The 21,759-nt window shown below is 42.5% G+C and overlaps 1 protein-coding gene across 2 annotated transcripts in view; it reads right to left on the bottom strand.

Moving 5' to 3' along the window:
- Window positions 1-21,397, bottom strand: part of DPY19L1 (dpy-19 like C-mannosyltransferase 1) — a 107,961-nt gene extending 86,564 nt beyond the window's left edge. Inside the window, exons 1-7 of one of the 2 annotated variants that reach the window (XM_053260700.1) lie at window positions 20,854-21,397; window positions 16,158-16,223; window positions 15,196-15,220; window positions 13,612-13,699; window positions 11,625-11,762; window positions 11,039-11,159; window positions 9,419-9,512 (exon numbers count right to left, since the gene is read on the bottom strand). In XM_053260700.1, the coding sequence (XP_053116675.1) occupies window positions 9,419-9,512; window positions 11,039-11,159; window positions 11,625-11,762; window positions 13,612-13,699; window positions 15,196-15,220; window positions 16,158-16,223; window positions 20,854-21,238 (917 nt within the window). In that variant the 5' untranslated portion in view covers window positions 21,239-21,397. The remainder of the gene's footprint in view (window positions 1-9,418; window positions 9,513-11,038; window positions 11,160-11,624; window positions 11,763-13,611; window positions 13,700-15,195; window positions 15,221-16,157; window positions 16,224-20,853) is intronic. The other variant, XM_053260698.1, reaches the window with a different exon arrangement.
- Between the last annotated feature and the right edge of the window lie 362 nt (window positions 21,398-21,759).

Here is a 21,759-nt window from a genome sequence, read left to right as displayed (position 1 = left end):
AGGGTAGAACCCTGTGTAAGGCGCTTCTATTCTCAGCACCCTCAATTCACTAACCCTTTAGTGAACTAGTAAATCCTTTAGCCACTAGAAAAGCAGTTTTCAAGGTAACAAGTTTAATAGTTGTAGTTGCCAGAGGTCCAAAGGAGTTCTCAGTCAACGTTGAGAGCACTAAGGTGAGGCTTTATAGAAGCACCTGCCAGTTAGTTGCCGTTCTTGGATCAAAGCCATGTGTTCTAGCATAGGTTCAGAAATGCTTCCATTTACTTAAGTAGGTGCATCTAGTAGAAGCTTTCCGATTGAGTAGATTTTGTCTAAAAGCCTGCTCTCTATGCTGTCAAGTGCAGGGTTAAGTTGGGATGGATAATCTTCCCTCCATCCCTTGACAGAAGGTCCAGATACTGAGGCAGGTGGAAGTATTTGCGTCTACACAGTTTGAGTAGCAGTGCGAACCATGATTGGCAGGGCCACCAGGGGTGATCAAGATGCAGGATGTGTTGTCCAGAAGAATTGTCACCAATACCCTGTTTAGTTGACGGCAAGGCAGACATAGACAGGAAACCTGTGTTCAAGATGTGCTGAAAGGCATCTCCCACCTGGGGCATCTTTTATTCCATTGTGTGGCAAACATGTCCATTACTGGGGCTCCCCACATCTTGAAGACCTCTGTGATGTTGCATTCTCACAAGAGACCTGCTTAGATCATATGCCAACACATTCTCTATGTCCTTTGTATGTATGGATTTGATGAATGATGCACTAGTTCCATATCTGGAGAGAGCACACAGCAGGCGGGCGGGCAGGCGACAGACCCTCCCTGTCTGTTAAGGAATGCTATTGTCAAGTTCAACCCATACCATATGTGTTTTCAGTACAGATTAGAATGACTTGAGCCAGGAATACAGCCAGAAGTTTCAGGAAATTGATATGGAGCTGACACTACTGTGCCGTCCAAGAACTCGATAGAAATCGAATTAATAATAATCTCTGTGTCTGACAATCCCAATATAATAATAATAATCTCTGTGTCTGACAATACCCCATAGTGAGCCCCCCATCCTGAGGGGGAAGCATTGGTGGTGACCCACCATGTCTGAGTCAGAATCTGAAATTGAACTCCTATCAGATTGGCCTTTATCGTCCACCATCATAGAAAACATACAACCGGTTCTGGGATGGTGAGATTCATGTGCTGTCTACATTTGGTCTGTAGACCAAGAGAAATCATAATTGAACCTTGTGCATCCAGATATGGGCATGACATGCAGTTGCATTGCAAGAGGTCATGAGGCCTAAATCTCTGGATGTTTCTTGCCCTTTGAGTAGGCCTGTTCCAGAAACACATGATCAAATTCCATATCTGATGGTAACAACCTTTTGGCAAGTATGCCCTTCTGCTTAGTGTGTCCAGCACTGCACCAGTGCAAGTTATTTGTCTAACAGGTTCCAGATGGGATTTCTTCCAATTGAATTGACCTTGGAGGGAAGAGGGCAAAACACACGCTCCAGTCTCCGATGTTGCCATCCCCTACAACCATCCCATATAGCATGGGTTAGTGTGCTGAGTGAGTGAAGCACTGGAGCAGTCAGATGAGTAACTGAAGTTGTCACATTCAATAGAAGAGGAAATGACTGTGTAGGAACAGGAACTTGAGGCAGGGCAGACCCACGTTGTTGACTGGTTAATATCATACAAGGCATTTGGGTGCCAAGACAGAAAGCCAGCACTCTCTGAGGCAGCTGGGCACTAGTTATTTACAGGCCGAATAACTGCCATGCTTTCCATAGTTAATATTTGGCGCAGTCATAGGGTAATCCTGGTAACGTCGAGTGACAGCACCGTCATCCGTACGTAGTAAACCTTGATTTGTCACATAGTCGCTCTGGAACTTCCAAGTTCCAGTGCAGGTTCAGCAAGATCGTGCAGCTGCCGACACTGTAGAACAAGGGACATGAGTTTGTTTTGCTGTAGGTAGTTGCTGAGGTGTCAGTTGCACACGGGACACAGAAAGTGTCTTCAGTTCAAACACAGACACCTCTTTAATGTCACAGTCTACATCCAAGCCTTGACTTAGGAAGCCGCTGAAAGTTAATTCAGAGGGAGTGCTTTCTGTAGCCAAGAAGGGAAAATAGAGACCTTGATGTTGCTGGGTCAGCAGTTTGAAAACCATTGGGGTCAGTGGTCTGAAAACCTGTTCGTAAAATTCTGCTCAGAGAGCACAGTTTTTAAATGTTTGTCTGGAAAATGACGTGCAGATCTTGAAAGACATATTATGGTGTTCACCCAGACATAAGAGGCAGGAGTCGTGACGGATGGAAGGTTCCTGCCACACTGCATACTTCTTGAAAATTTTCTTGATGTCCATTGGCAGAATAAAAGCCTTTTAAATTAACAGCAAGGGAACAAATCCGACATCCGTAATCCAAGAACAGTAAAAACAAACAAAAAACCAACAGTCCAAGTCACTAATAAGCAGATGTTCTCTCACTTACAGATCCAATCTGATAACCAAGGAGCAACAACCAATGAGATGTCAATGCTTTGGCAGTCAGAAAAGAACTAACAAAGTGGCACACTAACTGCTAAAATAAACAAACATGCCAAGTGCAAGAAGTGGAACATGGTTGCCACAAGGAACTAGAGAATCCATCCATGAGATCCTGCACAGGCACAGTACCCCGACCTATAAATGGCAACCAATCATGATCCAGATCAGATCTTCATTACAGTTGAACTGGATATTTGCCCATATGATGGAGCTTTTCAGGAAGTCAAACAAGTCCTCAAACCCACCCACCCCAATCACCTTTTTCCATGCTATTCACTGTTCCGTCAGCAGTTGCTTCAGCACTTTTAGAAGAAACTAGGCTTCTTCATGATCTGTTATCCCAGTCAGTGTAATGATATCATGATGCCACCACACAGTCAAATTTTAAAAAACTAGAGTATCATCGGTGTGCTTAGCCAACATAACAAATATTTATATACTGCTTTTCAACAAAAGTTTCCAAAGTGGTTTACATAGAGAAATAAATAAATAAATAATCCTGAAATCCTATGTCAAAGCTCAGATCATTTATTTAGATGTTTTTATTCCACTTTTCAACCTGAGCTCCCGGAGTGGGTTACAATATTAATAAAATGGAATTTTAAAAAATTAAAACTTCCATAAACATCATCTCCTCTAGTGGAAGGGGCCTGATTAGCTAAAGAAAGGAGTGGCTGCAGATAGGCACAGTTCTTGGGACGAGAGAAGGCAAATAGCAGTTGGTCTTTGTTAGCCAGGACAATAGAGGGCTCTGACCTCTCAGTCAGCTTCAGCTAAACTAACACAAAGGATGTTTAGAAAATCAGAATCAAGAGCTGTAGCATTCTCAAACAAGTGAAAGATTGCCAAAATACTGATTTTAGTTTATGTAGATTCACACTGTAATTCTTTAACCCAGATAACTAATGAACATGCAACTGCATTCTAGTTGCTTAAGGAGAATACTAGTGTAGCACATGAAAAACCTTTAATGTACCACAATGTAACCTTAGTCAATATAATGGCTTAGATCTAAAGAACACAGAGAAGAATTCTGATTTTCTGTGAACTCTTGCACAAGCACTGTAGGAGGCCCTGGAATTCTATGGGGTTTCTGGTCATAGGTGTTGGTAGGAATGTGTCTTTTGGTGCATTTGAAAGTTCTACTTTGTAGCCGTTCCTTATTATGGAAAGCACCCATTGATCCATGGTAGAACCCTCCCAGGCATACCAAAATGCTGAAATACATCCTCCCACAGTTAGCGTGTTGGTGTCAGGATTGTTGTCTGGAATTCTTGGCCTGCAGGGAAAAACTGGGCCTCTGAGACTGGAACTGCTGTCTGCCCTGTTCTTGTTCCACAATGGCCTGCTGGATCTCTGAAACTCCCTATTTCTGAAGGAGGGGTGAAAACCCCGAAACTATTGAGAGAATCTACAATTAATAAGCACAAGGTATTGCCATCCTTCTTTTTAAAAGGGAGGATGGCAGTGCCTTGTGCTTATCCTTAATTTCTATCAAAATGTCCTTCAACGCCTCATCCCCAAATAACTTGGCACCCTTATAGGGTACCACTGTAAAGTTTGCCTTAGAAGTATTGTCCATCCGTCAATGGCGGAGTCAAATGTTGCATCTGGCCAGGAGCTGATACTGTGTAGTGTGGCATCAGAAGTGAATGCCACAGCCCGTTGCAATCTGAGGAGTTTGCGCCTGAGTTTGTTAGGGTCTGTAGGAGGGTTATTCAACTACTTGTCTAGCCATAAAACAGAACCTCTAGAGACTACAGAGGTGGCCACATCTGCCATTGCTGAGGACTTATGAGTCTTATGCATGGCCACCTTGGCCTTCTTATCTGTGGGCTCCTTTAACATGGAGTCTCTGTCGAAAGGGACCACAGCTCCACTTAGTAGAGCTACTATTGGGGTGTCAGTGGGAGGGACCTGTAACAAGTCCAGAATGCACTCCCTGAAAGTTGCAGAATTTATTGGCCATCATAAAAGTTTGTTTAGTGGTGGAAGGTTTATCCCACTCCTGCTTGATTGCATTGATGAAGTCCTCTGGCACAGTGGTTCTAGCCAGTTGTTTCTCAGGAGCGGGTAATATATTTCCCTGATAGCCTTATGTCTTTTAACAGATCTGGCCTCAGATGAGGAGGAAGAAGGGGAGCTATGCCTGCGGTGCTTACATTTCCTCCACCCCCTGGATGCCTCATGGCTGGCCTCAAATGCCTTCTTAATGGCCACAGCCATCCACTCTTGCCAATCAATGGGGTCACTAGAGCCCCCTGGTGAGCTCCTTGCAGGGGGATGCCCTGGTTTGGGTATATCAGTGAGGGGCTTCTCTGTGGTCAAAGATTTTGGGGTTGTATCCCCCAGAGAGTAGGGTAGTGCTCACCAAGCCCTTGGGCGGAGCATCCTTGTCGGATTCATCTGTACTCTCCTCCCCGCTAAGGGTAATGGTCTCCGCTCCATCCAGTGGTTCTTCCTGGAGGCTGGAGCAGGAGGCAAGCAACAGAGTGCACAGATCTGACTCCCTTGATGCATCACCTGGGTCTGCTGTGTGGGGGAGGAAGTGGCGGTGCAAGAGCCTGAAGGCTCATGCCACTGCGCTGGTGACAGGATGGGCGGTGAAGGCAAGGCTGGAGATAATGGCGCCTGGATGAGTTTAGCGGCACCCTCTCAAAGTACAGCTGTTCCTGTTTCCTCTGGTGATGGAGAGAAGTGGTCCCGCTTCTTCTTCTTGCTCACCAGGGAACAGTGCACCTGCAGCCGGCTTTGCCATTCTCATCCTTCCCCTCCAGCATGCTAGAAGCCAATGAGAGGAGCAGGTGGGACCCAGAGGTGCCAGCGGAGCTCCCTCCTGCATCCCATGGTGGGGAGATCTCCCACACTTTAGGCAGGGAAAGTTGAGCTCTGGCATGCTGAGCCCTAAAGGCCAGCATCATCATCTTCCTTTGTTCACCCACCATTGACACCAGTTGCAAGAAGCAGGGGAACACATGGGGGGGGGGGGGATAGAAAGGAAGAATTTTTTTAAGAAAATATACTACAAAAGAGCAAAAAGAAACAAGGAAAACAGCAAAGCCAAACAGAAAGGGGAAATACGTTAGATTTCAGAAAGAGCTACAGGTGAACTAGGACCAACTGGAGTGAAGGCAGGAAATAAGACTAGAAGGAACCACCCTCTGCAGGCTAACCAAGGGTTTCTTCATTTGCATATTTCCTGCCTTCTGGAGCAAATAGGTCACGATGGGTGACCTCCTACACCAGCAGACAATGGCCGGTTGAGTTCTGACATTGATACATTTTGCACATCCCTAGAATAAGGACAGCGCCAGCCCATTACATTTTACTATTCTTAAATAAAGGACCAAGTAGTATTCCTCCTCTCTATTAAAATCATATACCCCTTTCACATCTTTGTCCTTTTTCTATTAGGAATGGAAGAGGAAAATCAGTGTAGCATCATTTCACCTTCCTTCCTGTGCAGGCCATCCATTGGGGGAAAGAGGTACTTTGAGATTATGGGGAACAAACTAAATCTTCTCTTTGAGATATAGATAGATAGATAGATAGATAGATAGATAGATAGATAGATAGATAGATAGATAGATAGATAAAAAATTGGATTTCTATACTACTGTTCTTCATAAAGGTGGTTTACAAGGTTAAAATACAACACTGAAATCTATAAAATCACATTAAAACAACCACCGGTAACAACCATAAAATACAGACAGAGCAACAAGAAATGGAAACCAACAACAATCTATTAATTATGCTGGTATAGAGTAACAAAGCAACAAGAAATATAGAGACCTTAAAAACATTCATAGCTTTACTATTCCTACACCTATAAAAACCATGTGATTATTCAAGTTTTTGAATGTTTTAAACATTTCAGATGGAAATGCTCAACTGCTCAAGCTTTCAGATATGCCTGGAGCATTCAATCAATTACAATCAATTAGAGAATTACAAGAGGAAGGGAACAGTTAATGATTTTTAAATTGCAAATTGTTACAGGCTAGATGTAGCATTAGATGTAATCTTAATCCTGGAGGCGGCAGCCCCTACATTTTGCCCCTCCTCCCCACCCTGAGAAGATGCATGCTTCTGATGCATGCCTTTTCTGCATGAGGGAGAAGAGGAAAAACAGCAACTGTCACTGCTGGCGCACAAAATCATCTTAAATTTTAAGAACGAGAAACTGATCATAATGTTAACACAGTTTAAAAAACACAAACCCAAGCCATATACAACACACACACACACACACACACACCTCTCTCTGGGTCCTAGTATAAATTATACTATTTTTACTACAAATTGAAGCTACAGCTTCAGCTGCTGTCAGAGGCATATCTAAGGTAGGGCAGGCGTGGCACATCCCCTGGGCGCCACTTGAAGGGGCGCCACTGTGCGTCTGCTGCGCCCTGTACCGCACCAAGAGCCGCAGGACCAAGCCCAGCGACAAGATGGGGCGGCAGAGCATGGCCGGCGGTGGGCACAGCATGCAGCACTCTCAGAGCCGGAGTAGCCTTTCCGCCTCCTTTGAGGAGCTGGTCATCTACTTCCCCTGCATGAACTCCCTGCCTCGAGGAGGAGGGAGAGTAGAAGAAAGGCAGCAGAGGTGAGGCTCTGGCTTGGCAAGCGAGGCGTGGCTCCGCTCGGGCTGTGCGTGCCTGAACAGACATTGCAGCAGCCGGTGGGCACTGCGAGAGGGGCAAGCTGAGTTCCCCACCGCTGATGGAAGACCCTTGGTTGGGAGAAAAGGAAGCTGTGACAGGGGCTTGTTGCTCCCTATAGCACGCAGTTACTAAATGTAATGTGATTAATGTCACACAGAGGGACAATCCCTGCACCTCCCCCAGAAGAGGCGCGAGAGCTTCAGTTCCTTCTTCAGCGGGCTTCAGACCAACTTACATCAGTGAAAGCAAGGAAGGTGCAGTTATAATTTTCATGTAGTGCCATAATTTGTTTGTTAAAAAATTAACAAGCTTGACTTGTATTTTTGCGCTGATATTATGGTAAAGTTATCTGAAAGATGGGTGTCAGATGTTTGGACAGGCACCATTTCAGTGCTTGCCATAGGCTCTATTTTCCGTAGATACGCCTCTGGCTGCTGAAGTCAGTGAGACAGTCTCAACACTACACTGTTGGACTTATTTTCACTGTAGCTCCATGCACACCCTTAGCTGTTTTTGACACTGCTTTTCAAAAGACCCAGGCTGACATCCTGAATAAATTACTTGACGGAAGAAGTCCCATTGAACTTAAACATTTACAGTAACTCCTGAGTACGAATGAATATAAGATTAATGTTGTAGCCACAGGTCATAACACACATTAAAATGTACTATTGAGTCTGGATGTCAGCCACAGATAAGCACACCCATGTCTTAAGATACTTGTTCTCCTGAACAGCTTGGGGACTTTTGCCAGCTGTAAAGCAGGCACACATCCTATATAATAGCAATATGTATTTGAAGACACAGCATCACTTGATGAGGCTATTCTCACAATCTGCCAGAAGTGGCTAAGGGAGCCCAGCCCAGTTTGGGGAGGTTGTGTGCTGCAACGAGAGCCATGCAGCTCCCGGCAGCAAACCTCCTTAAATGCCCCTATCCTTAAATGAGGTTAGCAGAGCGAACACTCTGCTAACCCTGTTTTTTCAACTGTTAGTCGCCACGGCGTGGCTCTGCACCACGGCAACTCACGAGGAGACCCCTAACCAGGAGGCTCCCCAGCATGCCCTGCACACTTGTGCAGGGCATGCTGGGACTCCCCGCTGCCCCTACTGGCTCAGTGATGGAGCCAGTAATCGTGTGGGTGGCCAATCCAGCCACGCTGATTGCTCGTGTGCAGGGAGATTGGATCAAGCCTGTTCTCCCCATCTAACCCCATCCGGCTCTCCACACTGCTCGTTTGGAGAGCCTCAACATGTTGAAAGACTACACAGAGAGCACCTCAGATGTAGGCACTAACAAGCTATACACATTAACCCATAATATGGGCAAGCATGTGTTCCTAGCAGGCATGTCATCTGAAGCTGCCAACTGCTGGTTCCCATACCGTTACTGAGATCTTCCCAACTTCCATCCAACGTCTGTAGTGAAGATTTGAAGTTGGGCAGAACAAGTCGAGAGAATCTCGGTACGGGAACTGGTAGTTTAGTTTACACTCACCGGGAACCTCCAGTTCCCATCTTACAAACCTGACGGCAATCCTGTGAAGCCACTCTATGTCAGGAGTTCCCAACTTGTGGTACTCCAGATGTAGCTAAACTACAACTCCCATCATCCCTAGGCACAATAAATTATAGCTGGGGGTTGATGGGAGTTGTAGTTCAGCAACATCTGGAGTACCACAAGTTGGGAACTCCTGCTCTATGTGATAGTCCCACATCTTGCTTCTCAATGTGTAGGCATACTTCTGTTGACATATACAGGTAACAATTTAAATGCATGTTTACAATTATTTCCTACAGGGAAAACACATTCATAAATTGTGTACTGTGTAACGCTCAAAGAGATACATTATAAGAAAAAGTGGTGACGTAGTCTGAGTTTGGCAAAGGAAGACATCAATGACTGAATACGATTATTTTAAAAGTTGGTCAAGATGTAACCAAAATGTACTAGGAAGTGGCAATAGCCTGCTCTTTTATTCTTACTTGCCCTTAACTGAAGTGTTCAATTAAGAAAATTTTCTCTTAAGAAATTTAAAAAAACATGTACAGTCCAGCCATATATTTCTGTCACATTGGTATTAACTTAGCACAAACTCCTTTTAAAATGCATGATGCATGTTTAATAATGTACTATATATACGAGAATGTATAGACCAACAGCAGTTGTCAATATTAATCAAAGTTTTCCTCTTGGGCATCTTACCTTAGGTATGTACCATACAGAAAGAACACTGATACCATTAACCCGTTCAGAAGAAATATCATTGCCACGTAAAAATATGCAGGATCTCCCAATCCTATCAAATAGCAATTAACATTAAAACAAGATTACTAACTCACCTTTTAACTTTTAAATTATATACTATAGGAAATGCTAAGGTATAAAGTATTTTATATTCTCAACTAAACGTTACTTAAGTTTGCAATCTTTAAATGCAGCAGAAATAAATGAGCACCTCCCCCCAAACCCAATGTATTTAATTAGTTGATTCAGAATCACATCAGTCACCAAAACAAACTGTGGAATTCCCTTGTCTTTTCTTTGTATAGAAATTGTATTTTTTCAAGTGTCCAACTCAGCATGAAGGCAAAGAATAAGCCACAGCACTAAGGCCAGAAACTGGCAAAGTAGTCTTCGCTGTAATTTCCTACATGGGAAATCTGTCAAAATTCTTGTATCTGGCAACTCTCATGATCACAGCCCTATTCAAGCATTACAGCAAAGAGCTGTACGCGAGTACAGCATGTAAAACAGGGCCAGAAGTCCCTCCCTGACCCTTTCAGTCATCCGCAGCAGTCCACCACTCACGTTCATCTGAAGAAACAAATGTCATATACATGATGGAAGGTGCTTCCACTATCGGAAGACAGGCACCCACGCCTCCCGATTATGGAAGCACCTACCATCACAGATGTGGCATTCATCTCTTCAGATGAATGCCACTCTAACCATGAGCAGCATGCTGCTCTGAATGACTGATGGGGCCAAGGTGGGGGTTCCAATCCTGTTTTATACGCTGTACTCACATACAGCACTTCACAGTAACGACAGAATAGTGCTACAGTTGCTGATTCTAACAGTATAAGGACACAAGGAGAATTCAAGTACATAGAAGGGACACATGATGCCCCACTAACCAGCTGCAAGGAATCCATGATAAGACTTCACATTAGTTGTTTTCACACTTAAGAAATTGTAATTTAGTAACTTAGTGTAAAAGAGACGGGGCAGTGAAGGCAAATCTGGATCTAGGTGCATTTATTATCTTAAGAATTCAAACATAGGAGCATTGTGGTTGCTAAGGAAAAATCATCATACATTGCAAATGCAAGCTGGGTTTGCTGATGGCTTGACCCCAGGGTTGTATCAAGGGCTCTGAAGCAGTGAGGTGGAGCTCTCTTTCCTCCCATTTCCCTGCCCTGAAGCCCTCAACCCAAACCAATACTAGTATCACTTCAAAAAATGTGGGAGATGGGTCTGTGTGTACACTTCCAGCTCTCTCTGCTCAGGTAGCGTATGATCAAGACACATTATGCTTTTATAATTCCAAGTTTCCAAATTAATGAAAAACAATCTAAAATATGGCTTTTCTTTCCAGGAAGCAGTAGCATTTGTTTAGAACACTTGAGAGAAAGTATGCTTTTTCTTTGATATCTTCAAAATCATCTATACTGCAAGCTACAGGCTCATTTAACAAAAAGTCTTTCATCAATTCAGAGCTGTAGCAGTTTTCTTATTGATCTACAAATCTCACATTTTAAGTCTCACACCTGTCATTTCATATTTCATCTTATGCAACATTCAAGAACAAGCAACACTTGCCTTCACAGCTTTCAATGGGACTCAGACCTTCTCCTCTGTTCACTGTCCAACATGTCTTGGACTGAATACCAATAACATCCATTATTCCTGTGTATATGCGGTACCAACTGGCTAGCACAACCTGTGCAGAAAACAGGATTAAAAATTTCAAAGAAGAACTTGTCTTAGACTATCTCTGTGATTAAAAGAGGCTTATCCATGGCTATTCATCAACGTCTGGCTGGTTTAAGATGTTTTTCTCCCAATATACTACATTTTAACTTTTACAACAGTAGGTTTGCTCACTAAAATATTAATTTAAGCACTGAAGTGTTGTTTTCAATTGCATGAAGAGGTTCTCTCTGCTCTGTGAAAGTATCACCCCTAATCATTGTCTTACATTTCTGACAAACACTAAACACCACACCTTCTAGACACATCTACTTGGAGGTCCAATGATTCCAGTACAGCTTAATTTTAAGAAAAGGTTTTCAATTCTTCCAAGTTATGTCTAATACGTATTATGTATTTTAGTGGGATTTATGCACAAAACTATGTTCCAGAATGGCCTCAACATGAAAAAAGCATCACTTAAGAAGAGGCTTACCTCTGGATAGAGATTAAACCTTTTCAGAGTATTGATCACAAGAGGATATTCAGTTAGCCTGTCATTCATAATCATCCATAGCCCATTCCAAAAAGATGGTGCCTCAGTGATGGTCTTGTAATAGGAATAATAAAGACCCTAAAAGAAGTTTAATTTAGATGAAGTTAATCAAAATAAGTCTTCCAAGATTGCCAAACACACAACTATTGTATTTTCTTACAGCAACAAGAGACAGTATATGTCAGCTATGCATTTATGTCCCACTGAGCCTACTTAATTTTTCTGAATTATAACCAACGACTGTGATAGAATGAAAATAGAATCAACACAACATTCAAAGCATGCTATGGAAAGTAAAAGTTCCTAACTGATCTGCAGTACTGTTATACTATCCTGGACTGCAGTAGCCCAAATCTTTGGCTGATATGTACAGTGGCTGACATAATGCTCAAAGTTTTGTACGTGTGGTAATAGAATATGCACACACTTGTTCAAGAGCGTGTTTTGTACAAATACAAAAACTGAGCAAATGGAGTTGCATGACAGTGAAGCTATTATAGATCCTGGATTCACTACTGTGCAACTCTGTTTGCACAATCTTTGCCCCGCTTGCACAAAGCACACTCTTGTACAACTGCATGCACAGAACTTGGCACAGTATGTCAGCCAATATATGTATTTAAAATTATATATATATTTACATGATACAACTTACATTTCAATTATAGGTAATGTAACTTGTTTGGGGGATGGGTTCATAGCTCATTGACAGAGCATCTGCTTTGCATACGGAAGGTTCCAGGTTCAAGCCTCAGCATCTCCAGATATCGCTGGAAAACACTCCTGCCTGAGACCTTAGAGCCACCTCCAGTCAGTATACACAATACTAAACCACTTTTCCCCTTAGCTAAGCAGGGTCCACCCTGGTTGCATATGAAAGGGAGACTAGAAGTGTGAGCACTGTAAGATATTCCCCTTGGGGATGGAGCCGCTCTGGGAAGAGCTGAAGGTTCCAAGTTCCCTCTCTGGCATCTCCAAGATAGGGCTGAGAGAGATTCCTGCCTGCAACCTTGGAGAAGCTGCTGCCAGACTGTGAGGACAGTGCTGAGCTAGATAGATCAACGGTCTGACTCAGTGTATGGCAACTTCCTATGTTCCTATGATAACAGAGGCTGCCCTGCCTACAGCGCTCACCTGGCCTCTGTGTGCATTCAGCAACCAGTTGCATGGTCAACATGGTTGTGCTGACCACGCAGATGGCTGCCACACTTGCACAGAGGCCAGATGGATGCCAGAGGCATGGCAGCTTCCATGCAAGATGCCAGGTGGGGTGCTGCTGCTTGTGTGGGATGCCAGGTGCAAACCGTACCGAAGGCAATGATTTTTAAAAGTACCTCTCGCCACCCTCACAGGCCACCTCTAGATATAATGCAGCTTCCAATGTTCCTGTATTACATGCAGTACAAACTATTTCAATGAACAACAGCATTAATTCCAAGGCAGCAGCATCTGTTTCAACATTTCCCAACATCAGAAACAGAATTTGTGGAGTGTTCATTCTAAAAAATCTAAAGACTGCAAAAACTGAACTGACATTATAAACTATAAACTTGCACATTCTATGTAAGTTGTGTGAAAACAGAATGAAATAGGCTATTATTCAAATCTTTCTTAGTATCACACCAATGTTTATAAATTCCATTTTGCTCAGAAAGTCACTTTCATAGTAGTTTGAATAAACAAATCTGCATATCAGAATATAGTACTGTATGTTACTATTCTAGAATTGATGTGTACCCAAAGTTGGCTCACTATAAGGGGTCTGACAAATACCTTATGTATTTGATTTATATCTCACCAGCTAAGAGCAACTCACAGGTGTTTTTCTAAAAGTTAGCATTATGGCAGTTAAATTACTAAATTTAAAATTAAGTTACAGCAGTTAACAACTTCAAGAATCGTTTCACATTAAACTATGAGCACTAACCATTTCACTCCGAAAAGCCATTTCCCTTTCTAGGGCTGAAAGATGAGAAAAGTGACGGTCATTTTCAAAGAGAGTTGTTATATGGTACCTAGAAAGGAAAAAAAGAACCCAGAAGTAAATCCAAAAACTAACCAAGTCTGGAACCTAGTGTTATGTTACAATTTCTCACACAGCATTATACAGTTCAGGACTACTTCAAACATTATTGATTTTTCACACAGAAAGCACTTCTGTATAAGGGGGAAAAACAAAAAATGAAACCTACGTATAGATCACCACATATGATGATCTACATGTCGTTTTCCTATACTGTTTCCTGAGTGCCTTCTGTATAGAAAATATTTACCATTTGAATTGGTATTCAGAGAACATGCACCAACACTGATACTGCTGTGTTAGTTTACATTTATCCAGCTTTTTAAAAAAGAAATAAAGAAAGATAGCCATGCAGTCATTTCTCATCCAAACAAACAAACAAAAAACCATAGATCTTGATGAGCAGTTAGGGTCAAGTATTTAAAGCTGGTAACATAACAACAGTTATCGTTAAAGAGAGATTATAAAGTAATACAGCTTTTCTAGGCACGTACGGTGTCTAGATCTGAAAACTAACAGATTCCTTCATGGTACAAGTAGGCAATAACTGGGCAAACAAGTCATTTTTTTTTCTAGATACAGTGCTTAATACGACTGCACTCATACTGAATTAGCAGTCACCTTGAGAACAGCAACCTTTCCCCTTTCTCTCTGCCTGAACAGAAGTATAGTGACAGCAACTAACTAATAAAATAATCTAAAGCAAGTTCTCCCCTACTCAGTAGCAGTGGTGAAAGAGTAAGAAGAAAAACTCGGAATGGTTCTGAAACTAACTTCTGCTCCCTGGCCTAAAAAGAATTATTTTCTCCATATACAAAATCCATCCATGGAAATTCTACCTCACCTCTATCAAGCAAAAAACTATGAGAATAGCAGATACAAGATCTGTAACAAACTTTTGCCTGACCTTCACAAACTTTTATTGTACCATTTCCTGACTGACATGGAAGATCTGCATTATTCTTCCTTGTACAGCAAAGAAGTCCCAAAACAGTATAGTAGTAGGCTGTATGCAGGGGCGCAGCTATAATTGAGCGAAAGGGTTCAAAGAACACGGGCCCCCAGCTCCTGAGGGCCCTCCGGCTCCATCCCTCTCTATTATCTTCATTATCTCCCTCACTCTGGGGGGCCTCCAGAGAGAGGGATGAACACGGGCCCCCTCTCCCCTCACTACGACCCTGGCTGTATGTCTGGCACTGACATCACAAATGGGAAAGAATCAGACCCTAAGCAGGTTATCAGGGAGAGATACTGCTTCCTGGGCAAGGGAAATATGTCATTTCTAGTAGAGAAAAATGAGAGGTGAAAAGGTATGTGCAGAAAAGGTATGAAGAAAGATATGGAGAGAGACTGAAATAATGTATGCTATCAGCAAAGGGAGTATCTGCCTAAACCACATATAGGCAACAACTGTAGTTCTACCACCAAAACCTATACTTTCATCAGACATATCTGCCTGTCGTGGCCCTATGCTACAGACAGACTTACCAATGAAGAATTCCAGCAACAGCAGCTGTATAAAAAAATGGAACAAGATACATCACTTGAATCCCAAGCATTTAAAATCCATTTTTTAAATTTAGCCTAGTTCTCAAGGGCTTTATATGTGACCACCCCAGAAACCTATATGAAATGCTATTACTGTGTACAAGGCTTTCCTATATTTTAATATAGTCTGAATATACCTCTGCAAAAGGTAGAGTGCAACAAAGTTAAAGGGAGATACCTAAACTTAAACTATTCATATCCTGGCTCCACAAAAGACAATGTGATTGTACTATACTGAGAGCATTTCCAATCAGCAACTTCTCAAGGATTCTGTTTGGCACATATACTGTACATTCATGAAGCCAACAATCAGGTGCCTTCATAAACACAGATCTTTTTACACACATACTCTCACAGAGTAACCTTTTCTATGTGGTGTGAACTGGTGAGCAAACAGTGAAAACTGAATTGCTGATGAATGAATATTAACGATCATGTGCTGGATGCACATGTATCTTACTTCAAAACTACTGCCTTGATATGCCCTTCTAATCAGAATGGGGAAAATCCATGGTGTTTGGTCACGAGATATTTAAAAATGCAGCTTCCTTCAAACGTATGCTTATTCCTACACATTCTCAATACAAAGGCTTGTCTTAAAACTCTATATAAAACTGATGGCACTCAAGTTTACAGAGATGTTTAAATCAAATCTGAAAAAAAGAGGTTGAATGCCATTTCGTAACTTTAACAGTGAGTAAAATTATCACAGTAGAATTTGAATAATATGGAGTTAATGATCTGAAATTTAATCTATGGAACTAAAACAGTGATATTAATTTATAACATCTTGTCATAAAACTTAACTTTATCTAGTCTATTCATATTCTCCTTGTGAGACTAAAAATAAAGAGTTCTGAGACACAGAAAATTCAAATTTTTAATCAAAGACTTCTTCTCACCCATTATAAGAGTTAGCCATATCTTGCTATCTGCTCTTGCAAAGATTGCTGTTTCTTTCAGAGTAGCTATTAAAAGAAAAATAAGCTTCATTAGACTTTGTACAGTTCAAACACACACACACACACAGAGCAGTTATACAAATGGAATTAAAAATGTGCTCTGGCCAAAACACACACACACAAATCTGTTTTAAGTGCTTATTTTGGTTCTACGCCCTCTAAACCTAGTTTTCCATCACCCAGTAACAAAGCTGAGTATTTATTATTTATTTATTTATTTGGTGAGTAACCTTGTTACAGTCAGTCATATTGGTGTGAATGCCATTTCCTTTTACTTCAGTATGATCATTAGGATCTATTACTTTAGTATGATATTTAGAATTCAAAACAAAATTTTCTGATATAAACACATGTATATCAATTAAAATTACAACACCTGAAATACTGAAAGTTCCCTAGCTATTACAATATGGTATATGACACATCCTAAACACATTTATTCCCAAGTAAGTGCCACAGAGTTCAATGGGGCTTATTCCCTAGACAGCAAGTATAGGATTTGCAGCCTTATATGCATAGTATTTACACAAATGTAAGATTATTCTGAATTTAAGATGAACCCCTTAAAAACAGGAGGTTAAATGCCAGGGTTGATTTAAAAAATCTATATTTTTAAAAATAAAATAAAAATAGGATTTGATTTTTGTTAACAATTCATTAAAAAACCCTAGGTCAAAGATATCATCCTGAACATTAATCACAGCTTCTCATTATGTTCTATGAACATGTTGAGAGCAGTATATGAGGGTGAGATAACAGACCTGATCAATCCTATTTTGCAGGTGGTATACATGCAGCACATACACACAGTAGAGCCCTTGCCCCCCCCCATCCCCCCTCTCTGAAATGACAATGACAAAAGGTGGTCAGTAAATGAATGAGGATTGGGGGGAGCGGCGGAGCAGACGTAAGCGAGGAGGAGGAGGAGGAGTTCTAAATTATTATAAATGCAAAGGATTGTGGGGTGGGATAGAAAGTGAAAACAAAACTGAACAAAACATATTCATGCAATCCTGAGGAAACCTTTTTGGAGTGTATCCTCCATACACTCCAAAAAAGACACCTATCAGGGCAGTAGGCTGTAAAAGAGACCCCATTTGGGAATATTTTAACAAAATGCAAACAGTTCAACAAAGAAATTTAAGGCCTGTTGCTCAAATGAAACATTATGAGAAGTATGTACCTATTATAGTGTGTGCCTTACCTTCTAAAAATGAAACCTACATCTATCTCTGAATATGTATTAAGGTTATATTTGACAACCAATCAATCAATCTTTATTACGGTCACAGACCAGCAAGAAGTATAAGGGTGATTACATGTGAAAAGTGAGAGTAGATAAAAAGTGATTACATATAAAATGGCACATATATTAATACTAAAAGGACTAAAAATACTAAAAATAGTAGATAATACACCAAAAGCATGAGGGCCTAAACACCTGAGAAATCATAGAAGTCATAAAAATGCATGAAAAGCATAAAGGGGGGGGGGAACATAAAATGGATGTAATGAAGTTAAAAGACATGAGGGGACAGAAATATATAAAACCTTGAGTAATAAAACTGGAAAACTGCCAGATTAAAGGTTATAAGGAGCAGTAAAAAGGGAGGCGTGTGAGCAATTGCAGGGCCTGCCCAGAGTCACCGAGAGTCAGATTAAGGCTGATAGGACTCACTGCCTGTCATCCGCCGACGAATGCTGATCACAGCCACACAGTGCCTGGAGACGCAATATGTGATGGCAGGCTCAGAGTCAGAGAGTAGCAAGGAGCTGTAGAATTGGCTTGGATGGCCTGGATACTTGCTTAGCAATGGCAGGATGAGGGAGGCGAGAATGTCTCTTTAGAACGAGCAGTAGAGGAGAACATGCTCAGTAGTTTTGATCTGCCCTAGGCCACAGGGGCATAGTTGCTCTGCAAATAGGGTCCTTCTAGCACTGCTGAAGGAAGGCCATGAAAGCAAGCCAAAGTGAACACCCTTCTGTGCTTTTGAAACTTCCAATTGGGTGAGGTATGCTGCTGGAGAAGCAGAATATCTAAGCCCGTCACTGACATGAAATTGTGGGAAACTGCTGAGATCTGTTTGGCGCGCAATGTCTATAATGTGCTGCTTGATGGTTGCTTTTGCCTGATCATAGCCCATGCTGAGCAAGGTCAAGGAGGAAAGGCCCAGAGTAGCTATTTTTGTCTCAATTGTCTGAATCCAGCTAGATTGGTAACCATCGTGTAGGGTTAGGGGGGCAAGACCAATCGGGCAAAAGGATAGTCTGAGCCAATAACAGAGAATGGCCACCAACACCCTAGCCTCCAGCTTGATCAGGCCTGTCTCCAGGCGCAGAGTGGCACTGGAAACACATCTCAGTACTTGCAGCGCTGCCCACAGGAATTTAGATTGTACAAGTTCCAGAGTTGCAATGTGTGGAAGGGGCTACTGGACAACAAGAATGTACTTTTACTAGAAAATGATGATTTTCCTAACTAGTAATTTAAATTATTACGATTAAGTAGTTCTGTGAAGCTGTTTAAATCATGATTTAAATCAATTTGATTTAAATAAATCAACTCTGTTAAATAAGCTTATATCTATATTTACCTAAATTCAGGAAGAGGACTCTGAATTTAAGATGCCCTCCCGCCCCCACCGATTTCTAACATCAAAGAACTTGGAAAAAACCTATTTTGGATTCAGGTGAATACAGTATAGCACATCAATAGTTATTAATGACACACTCACAAATAATTTCAATGAGACAGGAAAATGGAAAAAATGGAAAGACCTCTAAAAAAACCCCAGTGTGGCTGCATAAAAAGATAAGCTGGAAATAAGAAAGGACATTTATAAGGAGTGGAAGAAAGGAAGGATAGGTCACCAAGGACAAATATAGACAAGTAGGTCAGATACATAAGGACAGTTTCAGTTATCTAAAGCTCAGAAGGAGCTGATGCTAATGAAGGATGTTACTAGCAATAGCACTTTTTCAGGCATGTCCAAAATTAGAGGAAGAGGAAGGAAACGATAGAAAGAACTGTTTAGACTAAAGAGAAGATAAGAGGGGGCGGGGTGAGAAAGAGAGATGATACAACTCTTCAAGTATCGGAAGGACTGCATAGAAGACGACAGGACTAGTTAATGAGTTTAAGTTACAGGAGGATAGATTTCAGATGAATATTGGGAGAAACTCCTTAGTGGTAAGAGCAGTTCAAACAGTTGAACCTAGGATGGTGATGGACTCTCTCTTCCTCAAGGTCTTCAAGCAGAAGTTGGACAACCATCTATTGGGGATGCTCTAGCTCTGAATTTCCTACATTGAGCAGGGGGTTAGACTAGCACACAAACCTCTCCTCCTCCTGTCTATATACAGCTTTTCACCAAAAAAAGGTCCAATCTACAATGCTAAAAGGCATTCCAGTACCGCATCACAGCAAAGTAAGAGCACAGTCAGCACAATCAAGGTAAGAACACAAGCTCTTCAAGTTTCACCGATATAAAAAACTGAGCAGATAGTGTGAGAGAACACAATGTACAGACAGAATACTACCTTTAAAACCATTGGCATCAGAAATCTAGAAAACATACATCTTTGTCTGAACAACAGGCCATGTTAACACAGGTATGGGTTAAACAAAAAGTTTGCTGTGGTTCTATAAATGGCAACTGAGTACCACTGAAACTGATAGCAAGATTCTCATCACAATTTTATTTAGACTCCGATCCCTGCAATAATCCCATCATATCTGAGAAATACAAAGTCAAGATGTAAATCTTATTGTTTATTATTTATCTGTGTAAACCACCCAGAGCCATTTTTGGAAGGGCAGTATAGAAATTGAATAAATAAATAATAATAAATGAGACCTTAGCAGTTCATGCCTAGAGCAAACAAAGAGTTTATTGCAAACACACTTAAAGCAGCAATTTCTTGTCCCAATGATAGTGAGCAATTTTTATGACAACCCCAGCTGAATCTGGGAATACTGTACATCTCCTGCCAACTTTCTCAGGAATTTGCTTTTTGACCAGGAGGACAGAGCTGCATTCTTCCGATTGTTAACCCGAGGAAATGTTCACAAGATTTCCTCTTCTTCCCATCATCCCTTCTATCCTCAAAATCTCTACAGCAGATTACATTAGAACCACTCCATAACAAAAAGACATGGGAAAGTGGCAGAGACGTTGGGAGAGAGTGAGAAAATCAATTCCTAGCCTACTTTTTCATCTGGCCCAATAGGTCAGTGAAGCGTGTTGCCATCAAAACGAGTAACCAAATATTGAGTAATACCACATGAAGGCTGCGGAGGAACTCTGAGCTTCATTCTCGCTGAACTCAAAGCGATCAGCTTGCTCCCAAGTGAGTGTGCACAAGCGTGCAGTCTTCCAAGTCCGACCCTGTGCACGTGTCAGTCCCCTTGGCTGCAGTCCTTATTCACGCTCACTTGGAGAGAAGCCCCGCTGAATTCGGTGGGACTGGTTTCCGACTCAGGAAACACACACAGGATCGGGCTGCACCAAGTTCAGATTATTTCAGGCAGAGCCGCCTTCTCTCTCTCTCTCTCTCTCCATCCATCCATCCCCCCTCCCGCCTCCCCCACTGCCAAATGCCCTCAGATTCCTCCTCCTTTCCCTTCCGGTCTCACCGCGCAGCCCGTCTCGCCACTGGCAGATCTTTTCGGTTAAGCGGTCCCCCTTTTCCTGCTTCTGGGGGTCGCTTCTGGCCCCCCTCCTGCCGCAGCCGCCACCTCCCTTCCTCATCGCGGGGGCCCCTCCAGGAAGCTGCTGCCCCTCCAGCGATCGTAGCAGCCCGCGGAAGAAGGCGACGCCGATCGGATCCTTCTCAGGGGCTCCTTGCCGGCGGGGGCTGTGCTCGCACTCCCCTTCCTCGCTCGGGCCCTTCTGCTCCTCTTCCGGAGGGGGCGGAGACGGGGGAGGAGCAGTCACGCCGCCGATGTGGTTCCCCCCGCCATAGCCGAAGCAATGGGAGGTCGGCGACGCCTTGCGCCTGCCTCGTTTGGCCGGGGCCATTCTCCTCGGCGCCCCGAAGCAGAAAGCTGGCTAGGCCCGGGAGAAGAGCACGGCAGCAGAGCCCGAGAAGAGGCTTCGGCAGGGCACTCCTCCGGGCTCTGTTATGCTGCCGAGAGGGCGGAGCCGTCACCCTTTCTCCCCATTCCCTCGCGCGATTGGCTAGTTGGGCGCGAGGCGGGAACGGCTTGGAGCACCGTCACGTGCCAGGCAACTGTCACCCGGGCAGCCTCCCCCCCCACCCCACAGAATCCTCCTTGCCCTGCCCTGCCCGTGTCCTGCTCTTATTTATTAGTATTTATTTAAAATATTTATACCTCTCCCCTCCAGTGTAATACTGCTTGGGGCAGCTTACAACAATAAGATAGACACAGATACAAGTAATAAAATTAATTTTTTTAAAAAGTCAGATTAAAAACAATTATTAGGTTCAAATTAAAACTGAAAATTATAAAAAGCTAAAGAAGCGAAAAAACCAGGGGCATAACCATAATAGGGCAAGGAAAGACAGTTGTCTGGGGGCC

Source organism: Hemicordylus capensis, chromosome 6, assembly GCF_027244095.1.
Source record: "Hemicordylus capensis ecotype Gifberg chromosome 6, rHemCap1.1.pri, whole genome shotgun sequence".
In the NCBI taxonomy this organism is placed as follows: Eukaryota; Metazoa; Chordata; class Lepidosauria; order Squamata; family Cordylidae; genus Hemicordylus; species Hemicordylus capensis.
This window is presented reverse-complemented; position numbering and strand designations above follow the sequence as displayed.